We start from the raw sequence: 18,780 nt of genomic DNA, 5'->3' as shown, positions 1-18,780 counted from the left end.
TTTAGGATGAATATTTTTTAATGATTAATATTTTGATTGTAATATTTGTCTGTCTTTTTTGATCTTTATGTTTATTTATTTGAGGCATGTTTTGTAATTCATTTAAGCAATATTAAAACATTTTTCATTAAAAATTATTTATTTAATTCAGAACAACTTTAATTCATTAGTTAGTCCCACATTTATACTTTGTACATGCTAAATTAATAAATAAATAAATACAATTAAAATAAATAAAATCAAATAAATAAAGAAAAACCAGTGCTGTGATGTTACATGCTATATTCCATCTAAAACTCTAAATTCTTTTTATAATTACGCATGCAATATTATGACCTCTTATTAATTTTGAAACTACTCTGAATATTTGTACTTTAACTCATGAGCAATTAAAGGAACCTATGAAAAATGATTGAAATTGTCAAGGAATATGATATACATTCTCCCCTATACATTAATATAATTTTTAGCTTAAAAGTTTTGTATATTATAGTTTATGCGGTAAAACTAAATTTACGTCATTTTATAAATTCTCAATGCCATGTGTGTCTATCCCAGCCTGTGATTGGCCCTCGCGTCGTCCCGCCCTCCGATTGATGTACGTCATCTGATTCGTCTACATTTGTTTGGCTGCAGATACTGTCAGTCAACACACGACATGGCCGACATTAAAGTGCAGTGAAGCTGGTGGTAGGACCGAAGCAGCAAGGATTCAATAAGACAACCGAACAGGTAAACGATGCGTTGATTCCGTTATGACTTTTAGGATAGGAAAAGATAGCTGGGTTGCGGTATCAATAGGCTGTGGTGTGTTCAAGAATAGCAGGTCAGAGCGCTGTATATTTGGGAACGTCCTGTCTTGTAGCTGCTAGCGGCTGACAGCCTGAGTTCCATCAACAACACACGATCACAGATAGCAACCTGCAGCATTACAGCAACATCTGTTGATTAAAACAACAACAACAACAATATTTTATACACATCTAGATGTTGACATAAGAGATTAGATACGGATAGAAGAATGTGACCAAGCCAACACCCAGTTTATTTTAATAAATTATTTCAGTGATGCTCTCCTGTCCGATGAGGTCTGTATGCTTTAACACAGTTCCACAGTCATATATATATATATATATATATATATATATATATATATATATATATATATATATATATATATATATATATATATATATATATTTAATGATGTTATTTTCATATTTTACTGCTTGTATGCTAAATATTGCTCATTTGTCCGTTTTTATGCATTGCGGGAAGAGGTGGGAGACACATAACATTTCAAGGTTGATTAGGCTTGAAGTTAAAGGGACAGTTCACACAAAAATTAAACGTTTGTCAACATTTGCTGATCATTATGTCATTTAAAAGCCATTTTGAAGAATATGTTGTGCAATGACAATGAAGGATGATTAAATAATATCTCATAATGGAGACAAAATCCCTTATAAAATTGCTCGTTATACTTGTGCGCTTATATTCCAAGAATTGCTTGCTCTTTTCCACAAAATCAGCCTGGGTGATTTTTGACTTCAATTGATTTGATCTCAGTGGTTAAAGGAATAGTTCACCCAAAAATGAAAATTATCCCATTTACTCACCCTTAAGCCATCCTAGCTGTAGCTGCTTCTTCCTGCATATCCTGCTTCTTCCCAGCTTTATAATGGCATTGAATAGTGTCCGAGATTTTGAAGCTTCAAAAAGCGCATCCATCCAATCCAGTGGGTTAATAAATCCCTTCTGAAGCAAAGCAATGGGTTTTTGTGAGAAAAATATCATATTTAAATTATAATCACTGGCTTCCAGCAAGGGCTGTATGCACGGTCACGAGGGAATCGAGTTCTGTAGAAAGGGTGACCTCTGACCTGACATAATTTTGGTGTGTTTCACAAAGATATCATGCTAGAAAACTCAAAATATAGCCTAGTGCTTGAGTAGTGTGGACTATTTTGTCCCCAATTTTCAATGTGGGATGACCTATCCCTTTAAAATTACTTGCTGTGATTTTCTAAGCCTATTTTAATGTTTTTGTAATGCATTACGTTTGTTATGATGAATGTTTAACACCAAATATTATACTGAATGAAGAATTAATAGAGTTTAGAATTTGGCTATGAAGTTGGTTCCCAATTATCTGAAACTGCCAGGTTGTATCATCAACTACACGCTGTACTGCACTGACTGGACCACTGTGCCTTTGGGAAAATCTATATGCAAATAATCAATATTAACTGGGGTGGAATAGTTGTTTTAATGAGAAATAGATAGCATGATGTGATCTGATTTGCTTGTCAGAGCTTCACGCCACAGTGTTAACTTGTTTGATTTGTGAATGTGTCTCTTTAAGGAAGGCTGCATCTGCAGCCTGGAGAGTCGAGGGAAGGATGCCGTCTCCATCTTTTTCCCTTGATGCCCAGCTGCGGTTCCATGACAAATGGCTGAAGATAGACTTGCAGGTAAATTTTGTCATGAATGAATTTTGTCATCGGTCCAAATTTTGTCGTCTAGGATGTCCCAGCCTTGATGCTAAGTATAGAGTGTTGATGGTTTTTTTAGGGGGGCAAGGATTTATTAAAGTCCTTATCCGAAAGCTACTTGGTTGCACTGTTGGTCAACATTTAGCAATGTGGGTACTAAGTCTCAGCAGATACAGAAAGTGTTAGTTGACACTGAAAATCTTTTGTATCTTGTCTCTCGGTGAGTACTTATGCTGAATGGCAGTAGATAAATAATTTCTGGTCAGTTGCATATTAAAAGTATCGCTTGAGGTCCTAAACTGTTGAAAAGCTTGTATTGTGTGTGTTTTAAAAACTGTTGCCTTAGCAATGGGGTAACAGCATTTCAGTCAATGTGCCTTGCTGTCAGAGCTCTCAAAGCAAACAGAAGTCTCTTTATGTTTATTTTTCTGACCTCCTGTTGGTGTTTACAGGGAGACTTTTCATTCAGCCTGATTTTTATATTGTGAATGTATTCTTTTAGTTTCTGAGATTTTTTTATATATATATATATATATATATATATATATATATATATGAAGAATTATTTATTTTGGATGACTAGTGCTTGAAACAAGACATGTTAGCTTGTCAATTTTGTTTTTGAAACAACAACGTTTGTTGTTTAGTTATGTTTCAGTGATTTCAATGTTAGAAGCTGAATCATTTTGTTGTTTTTCCTATTTGGACATGAGATGTTATTAATAGCACTGCATGAAAAAGTGTAGTTGTGATTCTTCTGATAAAAATCTGATATTCACACTAAGCCATATCACGATTTTGGTTTTACTTCAGTTAATTGTGTAGCCCTAGTTATTAACCATCTTGTTGCCATGTCATGGTCCCCTCCCCTTTTAATCAATTTGAATTTTTTGGGTAATTAAGGGCATGTTTGGCTCGATTAAAACGAACCCTGGTGTGATTGCTCTGTTAGTGCGGTTCATCTGAATAAGTGTGAACGCTACCATGCTAAATATGTGCACCAAACAAGCAGACAAAGCCTGCTGAGAAGTTGGGTCTCGGTCCACTTCTAAACGAACTCTGGTGCGGTTCGAATTAAATATAAAGACAACACGGACCAAAGACATGTAAACAAACCAAAAACAGAACATGAATGTCACAAGATTTGAGCTCAAGAATGCTCAAGCATACCTTTTTTTTCTCATCATAGTCATGTTGTTGCACATCACCGTTCAGTAAAGGCATCAGAACCGCATCTCCTTGCAGCAGATCTTCATTTGTGTGTGTGACGGAGGGATTCCTGCCGCTGTTTTTACTCCTTTACACATTTTATAAGCTCTTCAAGAGTTGTCAGCTCCTTCATATACCATTATATGTACGCACATACAGCGAGTGCATTTCACCCAGCGCACAGCATTGAGGTTCAACAAGTTCTGTCGCAAAATATATGTCATAAATGTTTTTTGTTCTTTTTGTAGGTTCAGTGTTAAAAAGGATTGTGTAAATGCCAAGTGAACCAGTACTAAATGTATTATTTTTTTGGACCAAGAGAACTAAACTACAAAATGTGAACACAAACTAAAAGTTAGGTTGACCAAAACAAACATTTAACCAAAATTCTAAAAAGTACCATATATGAATATAAAATAGTACTGAATGATTACCATATTCATATACTCTAATATTCATTTTAGATATTACATGGTACTTTAAAGAGTACATTTTGTACTACTATTTTGTACATGTCCCAAAACCATGGTAGTACTGCTTTGTAGTAGCTTTTTGTTAGTGTTGGTTGATATGACCACCAAATATGATAGGTTAATGTTAACTTCCATTTATATTTTTACACACAAATGGGTTTTAACTGTTTTAAAATAGGTTTGTGCTGTTTAGCGTATTAGTAGATTATACAGCAATCTTTTTCTCTCCTCACTGTCCAATTCTGTGAGGACTATGGTTTTCGATTATATGTCTATTTTAGGTTTTTCAGTTGTCACACTAAACGGTTTGGCTTATAAAAATGTGGCATTTTTCTAAATTAAGAAGCGTGTAAATGTGCTATACCGCTACATGATTATTGACATCTTGTTTGCAGAGATGTCCCCTCCTGTTTTGAAGGGAAAATACATCTGCTGTGAATAATTGTTCAACACAGATACAGTTTCAAAACACTGGATGCATTTAGTACTGATTCTTGGTAGTAGTGCAGTGATGACTTATGAAATCAACACCCCAAAATGGTGTTTATGTGTATGTTTGAGTCTCTGTGACATTTGTTTGGAGTATTGCTCAAGGTGCTGTAGCTGTTATTAGCATCAACTTGGTTGTGAAAGTCTCTCCGCTTTTTACAGTTGGTTTAATTTTTTGACATTTGAAACTTGAGTCTGGGCTCTGAGTTTCAGTAAATATTGCTTAAGTACTCGGTGAGCCTTCGGTAGTATTATAAGGTGACGGTGATGACTAGTTGGCCGAAATAGAAATGTTATAGATGCTAATGGTCACCAAAAGATCTCTGCCATTTTTGTTGACATTTATAATGTTACAAAATATTTCTATTTCAAGTAAATTCTGTTCATTTGAGCTTTCTAATTGATCAAAGAATATTGAAAAAAAAAATGTATCACGTATTCCACAAAAATAATAATAATAAGAAGAAGAAATCTTTCTTGAGCACCAAATCAGCATATTAAAATGATTCCTGATGGACCATGTGTGTGATTGCTGCTGAAATTCAACTTTGATAATACATGAATAAATTACATTTACAATTACAATTTTACATATTTCTGTTTTTACTGTATTTTTGATCAAATAAATGCAGTCTTAGGGTAAGTTAAAGTGACTTAACAAAAAAAAAAATCTTACTGACCCCAAACTTTTAAAGTTAAAAGTTTTTAACTTAAGTTTTACTTTTATCAACATATTTAAATGTCATATTTTATGTGTTGTTAAACTGAAAATATATCTTTTTGTTTTGTTTCCTCAAAAATTGATAATAAATTAATTGGTAAAATTATGAAACTATAACAATATCTCCTCTGTGTTACAGCGAGCCTTCTCTTCTGAAGGACTGAGCGAGATGTGGAACGAGATGGTGAAGGATGAAGAAATTGTCTTTGACAGAGAAGAGTCTGCCCATCCAGGTAAAAGACACATTACCCTTGAATCCTATTGGATTACTATATATTTGTAAAGTTGGCTTCTTTTCATGATGTTTTTTAGTCTTCTAATTTTTTTAAAACTTCTTAATTTCTCAGAGGACTGTGCTGATTGCACCCAAAAGAAAGATGATACAAACGATAAGGAAAAGAAGGAAGAGGAGGAGGCAGTGGCGGCTTCATCTTTCCATCACTCCATCATTGAGATGTGGGACTGGGGGAGGCAGCCAGGTGGGTGGTGATACTTAATGACATGCTCTGGGTTCAAATGGAGAGTGCTGAACTCAACATGCTGATTACTGCATCCTCTGACTGCCATCTTGCAATGTCATCCCACTCATACGCCATTGGCTCAATCTGCATAGGATTTCCCGCACACTAAAAAAACGTATCTAAAAATACTTTCTGAAACACATTTCAAGATCTTGCACTTCGTTTCGTTCAGTTGCACGCTGTGTTTTGGGTGCTGTTGCTGCCCAACATGCTGCTGTAATCAACCACATTAAAAATGATGCTCATTTTCAACATGCTTGCGTATAATTTAGTGAAAGTCATGTCGCACGTTTATCGTTGTTTTCACGGTCAGTCAGAGCATCACTATTACTATTGCTTATGCATGGCCTCCAAGGTTTATAATGGTTGTGAATGGGGGACCGCATTTTGAAGCCAAAAATAATGCATCCATCCATTCAAAAAAAGTAATCCATGGAGTTAGTAAAGGTTTTCTAAAGCAAAGCGATGTGTTTTTGTAAGAAAAATATCCATATTTAAAACTTCATAATTCCAGCGGATGACCATACGCAGAATACGCAAGTCGATTTGCGGCGGAAGAGTATCTTTTGACCTGACGCACAACGTAATGATGAACGCCAAGGCGCAGAGGATAGAGCAATCACGGTCACGAATTAGAAGTCTAAAACGCTAATTTTTAAAGAGAAATGTCAGAGGCTTTCGATATGAGGAGCTTAAATTTGTTGCACAGCCCTATTTGTTTGGACCGCGAGAGGCGTCTAAGCTTACAATACTCCTAAGTCCTGCGTCATCCATCGCGTCAGAGGATTACTCGTTTGTCGCCAGTCAACTTGTGCATTCTGCGTATGGTCGTCTGCTGGAAGCTAGTTATTTGATATTTTTTTAGTTTTATAGTGTTTTTTTATAGTTTTATAGTGTTTTAGTTTATAGTTTTAAATATGGATATTTTTCTTACAAAAACGTTTTGCTTCAGAAGGCCTTTATTAACCCTCTTGAGTTGTATGGATTACTTTTTTTTTTTTTTTAATGGATATTTTTGGTTTCAAAACGTGGCCCCCCCCCCCATTCACAACCATTGTAAACCTTGGAGGACTAAGGATATTTTTGAATATATCTCCGATTGTGATCGTCTGAAAGAAGATCATATACACCTACACCAAGTCATATACACCTAGGATGGCTTGAGGGTGAGTAAATCATGGGATCATTTTCATTTTTGGGTGAACAAACCCAGTGTTTCTCAACCAGGGGTCCATGGACCCCTAGTGGTCCTTGACATAATGCCAGGGGGTCCTTATAAAATATCTGAATATGAATTTTTGTATATTTTGACATTTGACATGTTCCCATAAAAGAAGAAGATAATATATGTATAATATAACTGACAATATGACTAAATATAGGACAAGTCAACTAATTTAGTAGTAAATTATACTTGACTACATTTGGTCATCACAAAGACATTAATGATACCAATGAGCCAATTTTATTCTGGGGTCCTTGAGGATGGTTCTAAATATGACGGGGGTCCATTACTCAAAAAAGGTTGAGATTCACTGAACTAACCTTTTAAAATCACAATGAAATCAAATTTGACAAATCTATTTTTTTTTTTTTTTTTTTTTTTACAGAATATTGCAGTATTTATTAAAAATTATTTACCTGTGCACATGTAAAAATATATATATATTTTTTTAATTCATGTGCCACTGTAATCGTTAATCTAAATAACTTCCCCTCCCTCTTGCAATGACATATCTTCTGTCACTCACATGAGATCGCAGCAATAGCAAATAACAATGATCCAATCAACTCCCATTGGTATGGAAGCTAGTTTCCATCACTAAATAAAAAAGAAAAGAAAAAGTTAATCGTGACTATTTATCTCACAATTCTGACTTTTTTTTTCTTGCAAAACTGAGCTCGCATCTCACAATTCTGCCTTTTTTTCCCCTCAGAATTGCGATTTATTTAAACTCACAATTGCGAGTTATAAAGTCCGAATTGTGAGATATAAAATTCTTCTCGCAATTCTAAGTTTTTATCACAAACTTTTTTTCTCAAGAAAAGTTTACATCTCACAATTCTGACTTTTTACTCGCTATTGCATGTTTATAAAGTCAGAATTGCGAGATACAAACTTGCAATTCTGAGAAAAAGTTAGAATTGTGAGAGAAACTTTTCTTGAGGGAAAAAAAAAACTGAATTGCGTGATAACTTGCAATTGCGAGAAAAAAGTTTGAATTGCGACTATCTCAGGTATATGAGATATTAACTTGCAATTCTGAGAAAAAACGTTAGTCTTTTTTCCCTCACAATTGGACATTATAACACGCAACTGCAGTTGAATCAAGGTCAGAAAAAGTCAGAGTTGTGAGATATAAACTCGGAATTCTGGCTTTTTTTCCTCTCAATTGTGAGTTTATATCACGCAATTCTGAGGGGAAAAATATATACTCGCAATTGCGATTGGGGAAAAAAGTCAGAATCGCGAGATAAAAAGTCGCAATTATCTTTTTATTTTTTATTTCATAGCGGAAATTAAACTTCCATATGATGGACAAAACCCAGAGTGCCGCCCTTTTTTTCTTTTTTGATAATCTTTTACACTCGGATATACATCACAATGCAGTAGAAAAGATCCGTTTCTACATCCTGCATCTAATCACCTGCAGTGGCCCCAACTTCACACACTGTTCTCTCTCCTCAGCACATGACATCTAATTGCAAACCCTTGAGTTTCCATTGGCCATGTTTCCCCATCAGCACAGTACTGTAATGTAGGATAGCAGATGGATTTGCCACATCTAAATGTGGCCCAGTTATTCAGCCCTGTCACCACATAGGTGACCTACTCCCTCTCTGGCAGTGTGTGTTACCCTCCATGTGTCTCGGTTTTTTGTGTGTGTGTTTTCTGGTTCCCCTTGGCGCGTGAGGTGTTTGAGGCTCGGGTAACTGTACATACTGTCTGCGAGGTTATTTTTACCCTATGTGTGGTTGTAGGCCATGTGTGTTTACAGACAGGTCTAGGTGGAGCAGCTTTCTGGTGGGTGATGATAAGAATATTTTCATGGGGGGCCTACATGGCATTCCGTCAGCATCACATGGTAGTAACCCCTCTGATTAAGGATGTGTCCCACCCAAATACACTGTCACTCATAAGAGTAAAACTAGCATGATTGTGAAATAGGTCTCTTTAGTCTATAATTGAATTTCTTTAACATCCCATTGCAAAAATAGTATGTCCATACCAGTGTTTCCAACAGAATTTTGTTCATGTACTGGGGAAGCCCATCCACCATACAATTTAAAAATATTTTATTACAACTAAATACTTTTTTTTTTTTTCTCTCTCTATGGCACTGTATATTCAGTATCACAGGATAAACACTGGGCTGTAATCATTGTATGTTAAGAGATTTTATGTTGCTGTAAAGTTGCCATAATTAAGTTTGGTGTCAGTATAAGATTTTTATTTTTATTAATTTCTTTAAAAAAAAATACTTTTATTCGTTAAGAATGCACTAACACAGTTTAGTGCAAAAAAAGACAGTAAAGACTTTTATATAAAACAATTTGAATAAATGCTGTAGTTTTAAACTTTCCACTCATCAAAGAATACTGAAAATTGATCCACACAAATATTATTATAAATAAATGTAACCTTGGTGAGCAGAGAGATTTTTTTTTTTTTTTTTTTTTTTTTTAAACATCAAAATATTCTTAAAGACCCAAAACTTTTGGTCTCATGGTTTTTGCTTGATATTGTTCAAATAATAACAAGGCAGGATAAGGAAAGGTCTAATTTTGCTTGCTGAATGGGAAAATAATAGAGAAACAGGCTGTTTTATTTTCTTCGGTTTTAAATGTATTCCTCATGTAAAATTACAACTCTTTCTCAAATTACCATTTTTGACCAATAAAGATATGGATTGTGGAAAATCTCCCCCCCCCCCCCCCCCCTCCGTTTTCCTTTTGTAAAATAGCCTGCATGATTTGATCTAGATAATCTGGCCTCTGAAAAAGAGCAGTTGAAGGGCACTATCGTTTCCCGTCATCTCTCCATTGTTCTAGTAATAAAAGTGGTAAGGCAAAAAAGGAACATTTACTGATAACAGCACAAACTACTACTATACTAGAATCAAAATATTGATTTGCAGGAAATGAATGGATGCTGGTGCTTTTTAGCTTCTGCGAGAACCCTTTTAAAGTGATACAAATTGTCAAACAGCTATGTGGAAAGTAAAAGCATTTCCTTTACTTATCTTTATGTCATGTGCTCAAACCCTTTCTTTTTCTCACTCAGACTCACACTTCCATGCACTATAACCTCTTATTGGTGCTGTATAGACTGCTGCTCCAGGGCCTGTGAGGGTTAGGCAGCTTGGCTTACATAAGGCTTAAGTGGATTTAAAATCGGCTATTTTAATTCACCCTGTCTGCTTGTATGAGGCTTTTATCCAGAGGCTATGCAGAGATGAATGCATGCACATCCGTAACAACAGTCCACTGGAGCCAGGCAGACAGTTTCAGGCAAGCATAATGAAAGCTTTAGATCGGAATGCACTTCAAGTGCTCATGTTGCATCAGACGTTGTTATAAGACATCATTATTACTAGATTCAATTCTATATATATATATATATATATATATATATATATATATATATATATATATATATATATATATATATATATATATATATATATATATATATATATATATATATATATATATATATATATAGAATTGAATCTAGTAATAATGATGTCTAGTATCTAGTAATAATGATATATATATATATATATATATATATATATATATATATATATATATATATATATATATATATATATATATATTGCGTTTTTGTGCTTTTCGACTTCGACTATTTCTTAGTTAATTGGTACAACAGTAGAAATAAGTGAGATAAAAATAAGTACTGTCACGACATCCAAAACTGCAATAAAATGCAAATGCCTTATGGCGTTCATCACACAGAGGGTGTTTATAACTTTTGTCTTGTCAGGGATTTGAATAGCAAAAGTTAAAAGCCCTCTTGAGCAGGTTTTTTAATACTATATTATGGTTTGTAACTTTTAAAATATTTTAAATAGTAGACCAAAATTAATATTATATAATTGGGCTGAGAAATTACCCCCAAAAGATCATAAAGTCATTATTGTGTTAAATGAGAAGTATCAAATAGAGATTAAAAAAAGTAGCTTTAGAAAGAAATATTTTATTTCAGTATTTTGATTGAACATAGAATTGATTAAACAAACTTTTAGGCTGTGTCCCCCCCAGAAGTTGCATCTGAATTTGTATTCAGATACATTTACATAATAAGATAAGATATTTTTTTTCTATTATTTGTACAGAAACTGGAGAGCTAAAGGACTGTCTGATGGCACTGGTAGATGACCAACAGAAGCTGTCTTCACAGACAGCTAAGAGCACACTCTCTGCCCTGCGTCTGAGCCAGAGACTGGTGATCCTGGAGCGCTACCTTATCTCACTCACCCACAGCATGATGGAGGAAAAGTACAAAGTGCGCTGGAAGAGTCCCCCCAGCCCTCCGCTCTCTTCCATTGATAATAAAAGGTATGAGAAAAACAACTTTGATTGCAGTTCAGGATTAACTTTTAAACTGCTCTGGTTAGAAGCAATAAAAATAATGGTCCGAAATGTTTTGTCTGTTTTTTTTTTTTCTTTCTTTTTTTAAGCACTCGGCCAGTCAGTAAAGGAGTGGAGGGTTTGGCCAGGGTGGGATCAAGAGCAGCTCTTTCCTTTGCCTTTGCCTTCCTCCGCCGAGCCTGGAGATCAGGTAAGCAGTGTCCAGCATGGTTTGGCTGACCATCAGGGTTACTTGCAGATTACCCAGCATCCACTTCCCAAAACAGGCTTTGATTATAACAGCACTTCTGTTGACAAAATGATTCAGGCATCTGTTTTTATAGTCAGATGCTTAGAAAGAGTGGTTTAACATAATCAGAGGATTTGCTGCTACTTTACAGCTACCTCCTGTGTTGCCTGAATCCCCAGTTGTTCTGTAACTTATGAAGTTATATAGGATCACCTGTTCAGAAATCTTTCCATTTAATGTGAAGGTTACAGAAGCTTTGACACTGTATTTTACTCCATGATCCCCTTGTAGGATTCCTGTGTCATACCGATCCTCATGAGAAATGACATGCAAAGACAGAATATTGTGTCCAAAAACCAGAATCCATTTCTTCAAAACCAGGTTTTTGGAAATATTGACATAAGCATTACTGAACATGAAGCATATGAAGGCATCCCATTATATTATTGACTAATGTATCGATCAAGTATAACGTTAGTGAGTTATTGTCAACTTTTATGTGGCCTACATTTACTAAAGTTGTTGTGTCAAATACGTGCTCGGCTTGTAGATTTTGTGAGCTTAATGTGAAGCACATGAAATTGTTTTTCTGTTTGGCCGGGCATTAATCTCCACTTCAGATAGGTAGTGGTGCTACAAAAGGTCGACTTTGCAGCTTAACTCAGAGTTGAGGGCAAACATGAGCAGAATTTTCTTTTCTGCTTGTAGCTGAAAACCTGAGTCTGGGCAGAGGTTTACAGACTGGTGGGAGATCTGGTTGTGATCTGTTTAGATGTTGAAAGCAGTGCAGCACAGTGTCCACAGGGAATGGGTGGATACAGCCTCTCTGGCCCAGGAAATAAAGCCGCCCTGAAACCTGAGCCATTTGCACATTCCAATGAACGACTGAGAGCTGCTATAGTTGTGAGAATATGAGAGAAAAAGTAAGGATAGGAAAGGGAGGAGGCAGATGTATGAAAGGAAGGGTAAATGTTTATCCGGTGTTAAAGTTTATAGTGTTCATGTTTTCCTGTCTTTGGTGAAAAAGAGACATCATAAGAGATTGTACATAGCGCTGGATGGTATCATGGTCTATAGAAGGCCTGCTGGATGGTATCATGGTCTATAGAAGGCCTGCTTTACGATATTTACACTCCACATCCAGAGGTTCATTTAAGAATAAAGCAGTGAGGGCATAAAAGGCTGTGGACCTTATTGATTTGTGTAAATTATGTGTTTTACTGTATGTTAGTTTTATAGTTTTGAGACTTGTTTTTAACTCTGTTGTTACAGTATTATTAAAGGATTAGTTCACTTTCAAATTAAAATGTCCTGATAATTTACTCACCCCCATGTCATCCAAGATGTTCATGTCTTTCTTTCTTCAGTCGAAAAGAAATTAAGGTTTTTGATGAAAACATTCCAGGTTTTTTCTCCATATAGTGGACTTCAATGGAGCCCAAACGGTTGAAGGTCAAAATTACAGTTTCATTGCAGTTTCCAAGCGTTCTACACGATCCCAGATGAGAAATAAGGGTCTTATTTAGAGAAACCATAGTGTAGTGTAGACACAGTGTAGACACTGCTAAGTGTATTACTGCCCTCCACAGGTCAAAGTTTGAACTAAATTGTCATATACAGTATGCTAGTGCAAGTATATAACAGTTAGTTCAAACTTTGACCTGTGGAGGGCAGTAATACACTTAGCAGTGTCTACACTGCCAGAATTCAAATAGAGAAGAAGAAGAGAGCTAGTTCAAGATGAGCATTTATGGTTAAAATGTATAAAATGTAAATTATTTTTTTTTTTTTTAGAAAATGAGTGATGGTTTCTCTAGATAAGACCCTTATTCCTTGTCTGGGATCGTGTAAAATGCTTTGAAGCTGCAATGAAACTGTAATTTTGACCTTCAACCGTTTGGGCTCCATTGAAGTCCACTATATGGAGAAAAATCCTGAAATGTTTTCATCAAAAACCTTCATTTCTTTTCGACTGAAGAAAGAAAGAACATCTTGGATGACATGGGGGTGAGTAAATTATAAGGAAATTTTAATTTGAAAGTGAACTAATCCTTTAAAGCAGCAGTTTTTGCACTGAGGCCATATTTTGCCATTGATTTATAATGGATAATTCTATCTTTGGGTTAGTGTCCATTTAAATTCCTAATAGAAAGTATAGAATTTAAAGATGCAACTTCTCTGAGTTTGACAGTGCAGACTGTCTAAAATATCTAGTGGCTAAAGCACAGCATGGTAATGACAGCCGTTAAAGCATGTGCTATATAAAGAAGTCTTATATTCACACTCATTAACTGGTGTGTTTTTGCCATCTCAGGTGATGATGCGGACCTGTGCAGTGAGTTACTGCAGGAGTCTTTGGACGCTCTCCGGGCTCTTCCAGAAGCTACTCTGTTTGATGAGGGTACGGTGTCTCCTGTCTGGCTGGAGGTCGTCGAGAGGGCAACCAAATTCCTCAGGTTTACTACTAGTCATCTTCACTATTCCCAAATGCAGAAGTTGTAATATTTTTTCCTATGTAGTAAGTTTTTGTCTAGAAAAAGTTTAAGGTCAGTAAGATTTTTTTTTTTTTAAATATTTTTGAAAGAAGTCTCTTATGCTCACCAAGGCTGTTTATTTGATCAAAAATACATTAATTGTGAAATATTTAAAATAACTGTTTTACATTTTAATATATTTAAAAATGTAATTTATTCTTGTGATGGTAATTAGAATTTTCTCCAGTCTTCAATTTCACAAAATTCTGTCATTAATTACTCGCCCTCTTGTCGTTCCAAACCCGTAAGACTTTTGTTCATCTTCGGAACACAAATGAATTGAAGGTATATTTGAAGAAATCTGAGAGAGATTTTTTTTAATGACAGAATTTTTGGGTGAACTAACCCTTTAAATGTCTTTTTGATCAAATTAATGCATCCTTGAATAAAAATATTGAAAAAAATCTTTCTGACCCAAAATGGTAGTCTATATATATAGAATTTCAACATAAAGTGATCATAAATTCACGTATTCCTAATGCTCATTGCTGTTTAAGCTCATTTATATTTTGATTTTCAGTGACATCCATGGAAGTGCCAGTGGAAAAGCATCCAGTAACATTCCCCTGCAGGATCAGCACTTGGCCCTGGCCATCCTGCTGGAGCTCGCAGTGCAACGAGGAACTCTCAGGTATTTACAATTCCGTTACATATTACCAAGGTCCAAAATGCTTTTTGCTGATATTCCTAAAAATCTGTAACTGAAAGTTTTTTTTTACTCTCAGTTGGCCCTTGGCGAATGTTAATTTTGGACTTTGCATGTGACTTTTCTGAGACTTTTGGAAGGACTAAAGGGTCTCATTCATAAATACTATTTTGTGCTGTAGTCAGCTGCTGTCTGCAGTTCTGCTGCTGCTGAGGCTCTGGGACAGTGGAACCAGAGAGATGGATAATGAGCGCTCAACCCAGGGTACCAGCGCCCCTTTACTGCCCCTCCTGCAGCGCTTCCAGAACATCCACAGCAGTAAGGAGGAGCCTGTTCCCGAAGAAGAGATCGAGGTGAGGTTGAATCACTGAATCATTTTTCTGACTGCGCTGTTCTCCAGGTTTTATATCTTACTACTTTTGTTCTCAGATCCTTTCGGCCCCTCTGAGCCCAAATGAGAGTTTTCTGCGCTACCTTACACTGCCTCAAGATAATGACCTGGCAATTGATTTGCGCCAGACAGCTGTAGTCGTCATGGCACACTTGGACCGCCTGGCAGCCCCATGCAGCCCCCCGCAGTGCAGCTCACCCACTTCTAACAAGGTACTGCATGCAACGCACTCAGTCATGTTTTGACATTTTATTTGCAGCGTCATACAGGAAGTAACAGTAGCTTAGCATTATGTCATCTACTACCTGGTTGCCTAGATTCCCTCTTTTCGTTGTTTGTGCTGAAGCAACTTCTTGGCTCTAGAGCACAACGATTCTCCAGGAAGCCCCAGGGAACCCTCATTTAAATGTGATTATGTCCTTGTGCTGTCAGTATACTGTGCAATAATCCCTCTATGTGAAAAACAAAATTCTTAATAGAGCTCAATCTCTTTATATCATTCCACTTCCAGGGCACACTGCAGGAGGTGATCGGTTGGGGTCTGCTTGGATGGAAGCCTTACGCTAATGTGAATGGACCAATTCAGTGCAAGGCACTGTCAAACCTGGGCGTCACACAGATTGTCTGCTCAGAAAAGGGTTTTTTCATTCTGACCATCACTGGTGCTGTCTACACACAAAATTATAAAAGTACCACTCTAGTGAGTCCCTCATTTTGTTAATTAATGTTTTTGTTTGTTTGTTTCACTAATTCACAAATTAATGTGCATATTGCTGTTTTGCACACTAAACCAATAAACCTGTGATTTCCCCTCAGGCCCCTATGCTAGTCCACGCATTGTCATCTAGGAAAATACTGAAGCTTGCAGCTCATCCTGATGGGCAGCACTACTTGGCTCTTTCAGTTAATGGGGAGGTGTTCTCCTGGGGTTGTGGAGATGGAGGCAGGCTGGGACATGGAGACACCACGTAAGAGTGCACCATTGTCATCACACTTTCAGTAATGTCTCAAAGATTTGGGGTTGGTTTTTTTTAATGTCTAATGCTTTCCAAGGCTGCATTTGTTTGCTCAAAAATACAGTAAAACAGAAATATTGTATAGTATTATTACAATTTTTAAAATAGCTGTTTTTAACATACTAATTTTAATATTTTATAATTTAATTTATTCCTGTGTTGGTAAAGCTGATATTTGATCCATTAGAAATCATTCTAATACACTGATTTAATGCTCAAGAAATATTTATTTTTTTATTTTTTTAATCATTTTTTGGAATGGAAATCTTTTTGTAACATTATAAATGCCTTTTATTCTGAATTTTGGTCAATTTAAAGGGTTAGTTCACCCAAAATTGAAAATTGTCCCATGATTTACTCAACCTCAAGCTGTCCTTGGTGTATATGACTGTCTTCTTTCAGACGTACACAATTGAAGATCTATTTAAAAATGTCCTTACTCTTCCAAGCTTTATAATGGTTGTGAAGGGGGGCCAGATTTTGAAGCCAAAAAAATGCATCCATCCATCCATCCTAAAAGCTAGTCATTTGAATTTATACAATTTTAAATATGGATTTTTTTTTCTTACAAAAACGCTTCTCTTCAAAAGGCCTTTATTAATCCCCTGGGGTTGTATTGATTATTGTATTGATTATTTTTATGAGAAATGGATGAATATTTTTGGGCTTCAAAATATATCTCCAATTGTGTTTGTTTGATAGAAGACATTTACACATAAGATGGCTTGAGGGATAATTTTTATTTTTATTTTTGGTTGAACTATCCCTTTAATGCATCTTTACTGAATAAAAGTATTAAAAGAAAATCTGACCACAAACTTGGAAAAATAAACTAGAAAGGCCTCTAAGGCCAAGCATGTCACCATGGACAGAGTGAATTGTACAGTTTAGCATTAATTCTAAACATATTTCTCCAATTAGTGTTGTGATTTGACCAATCAAAATGAAGCATTCCAGAAAGCCAGATTTGTTATATAAAAAGCATATATAATTCTTTTTTCACAAAATTGATGATTTGTTGTATATTTTTACAGGTATTTAGAGGAACCCACCATGATTTCAGTGTTCTCAGGGAGGCCAACAGGGAAGCAAGTCATACACATTGCATGTGGCAGCACGTACAGTGCAGCGATCACAGCAGATGGAGAGCTGTACACATGGGGCCGGGGAAACTATGGCAGGCTGGGCCACGGTAATATCTGGGTATAAACCCAGCTAAAATCCACTGCTGTTTATAGCAAGCCATGTAGAATCTTATCTCAGGACAAAGTGAAATGACATCTGTACCTTGTTTCTGAAGGCTCCAGTGAGGACCAGACCACTCCCATGCTGGTAACTGCTTTAAAGGGGATTAAGGTGATTGATGTGGCTTGTGGAAGTGGAGATGCTCAGACCCTTGCTGTGACTGAGAATGGTATGACATCTGAAAAGAACACTTTTAGAAGTGGTTTTAAGAGAATGAGTGGATGATATGATCATCTTTCTCTTGCTTACTCTTTACAGGTCAGGTATGGTCGTGGGGTGATGGGGACTATGGTAAACTCGGCCGTGGGGGTAGCGATGGATGCAAGACACCAAAACTTGTGGAGAAGCTGCAGGATTTGGATATCGTGAAGGTGTGCTGCGGGAGCCAGTTCTCTGTAGCTCTTACTAAAGATGGACAGGTGTACACCTGGGGCAAAGGAGACAATCAAAGACTCGGCCATGGCACTGACGAACACGTCCGCTATCCCAAACTGCTTGACAGTCTGCAAGGTTCAGATCTTTCCTTTGTTTTCAACCATTGTGTTTTCACAAAGTATTTCAGGTTTTTAGAAGCCTGAAGGCAATGTCAACATGACAATTTCTTTTTTTTTTTCTATACATGTTCCTGATCTTATTGGAAACAATTCCTCATTGTGAAATGTTTAATTCACATATTATTCCAAAGGGGAAAAAATTGTTTTTTTTTTTTGCAGTCTTTCATCAAAATATAGCAGTGTTGTTATTGTTAACTAAACTATTCTAACCAATAGCTAAATATTTATGCATTACTGTAGTTAAAGAATATTTGAAATCAACCCAAACAAACACACCCCTCCCTTCGTTGCTTTGCCTCAAAAATGCACGAACACACAATCTAAGAGTATTTAATGTAAAGTCTGCTCTTAACATTCATTCTTTGTCAATTTAGGTAAGAGGGTGGTGGATGTAGCGGTTGGCTCTACACACTGCCTGGCACTCACAGAAGAAGGGGAGGTGCACAGTTGGGGAAGTAATGATAAACTACAGCACTTTGACACGCTCTTCTCCAATAAGAAGCAACCTAAAGCCCTGCCGGGGCTCAACTCCAAACACATAGTGGGCATCTCCTGCGGCCCTGGCCAGGTATAACCTGTCAGTCACCAAGATGTGATGCGATGTATACTACTTTTGACTGTGTGCGCTTATTATCTTTCAT

General features: G+C 36.2%; 1 protein-coding gene across 5 annotated transcripts in view; it reads left to right on the top strand.

Moving 5' to 3' along the window:
- The first annotated feature begins 597 nt into the window (after window positions 1-597).
- The window catches only part of herc2 (HECT and RLD domain containing E3 ubiquitin protein ligase 2), a 62,476-nt gene continuing 44,293 nt past the window's right edge, over window positions 598-18,780 (top strand). For 3 of the 5 annotated variants that reach the window (XM_048199233.1, XM_048199230.1, XM_048199235.1), the window contains exons 1-16: window positions 598-732; window positions 2,366-2,474; window positions 5,527-5,620; window positions 5,735-5,866; window positions 11,269-11,491; window positions 11,614-11,714; window positions 14,068-14,209; window positions 14,808-14,918; window positions 15,115-15,286; window positions 15,363-15,536; window positions 15,836-16,024; window positions 16,141-16,292; window positions 17,375-17,532; window positions 17,641-17,754; window positions 17,844-18,095; window positions 18,514-18,707. In XM_048199233.1, the coding sequence (XP_048055190.1) occupies window positions 2,403-2,474; window positions 5,527-5,620; window positions 5,735-5,866; window positions 11,269-11,491; window positions 11,614-11,714; window positions 14,068-14,209; window positions 14,808-14,918; window positions 15,115-15,286; window positions 15,363-15,536; window positions 15,836-16,024; window positions 16,141-16,292; window positions 17,375-17,532; window positions 17,641-17,754; window positions 17,844-18,095; window positions 18,514-18,707 (2,280 nt within the window). In that variant the 5' untranslated portion in view covers window positions 598-732; window positions 2,366-2,402. Of the gene's footprint in view, window positions 733-2,365; window positions 2,475-2,592; window positions 2,716-5,526; window positions 5,621-5,734; window positions 5,867-11,268; window positions 11,492-11,613; window positions 11,715-14,067; window positions 14,210-14,807; window positions 14,919-15,114; window positions 15,287-15,362; window positions 15,537-15,835; window positions 16,025-16,140; window positions 16,293-17,374; window positions 17,533-17,640; window positions 17,755-17,843; window positions 18,096-18,513; window positions 18,708-18,780 lie in introns of those variants that run through there. The other 2 variants (XM_048199231.1, XM_048199234.1) reach the window with 2 other exon arrangements.

This window comes from Megalobrama amblycephala, linkage group LG8 (genome assembly GCF_018812025.1).
Source record: "Megalobrama amblycephala isolate DHTTF-2021 linkage group LG8, ASM1881202v1, whole genome shotgun sequence".
NCBI lineage: Eukaryota > Metazoa > Chordata > Actinopteri > Cypriniformes > Xenocyprididae > Megalobrama > Megalobrama amblycephala.
This window is presented reverse-complemented; position numbering and strand designations above follow the sequence as displayed.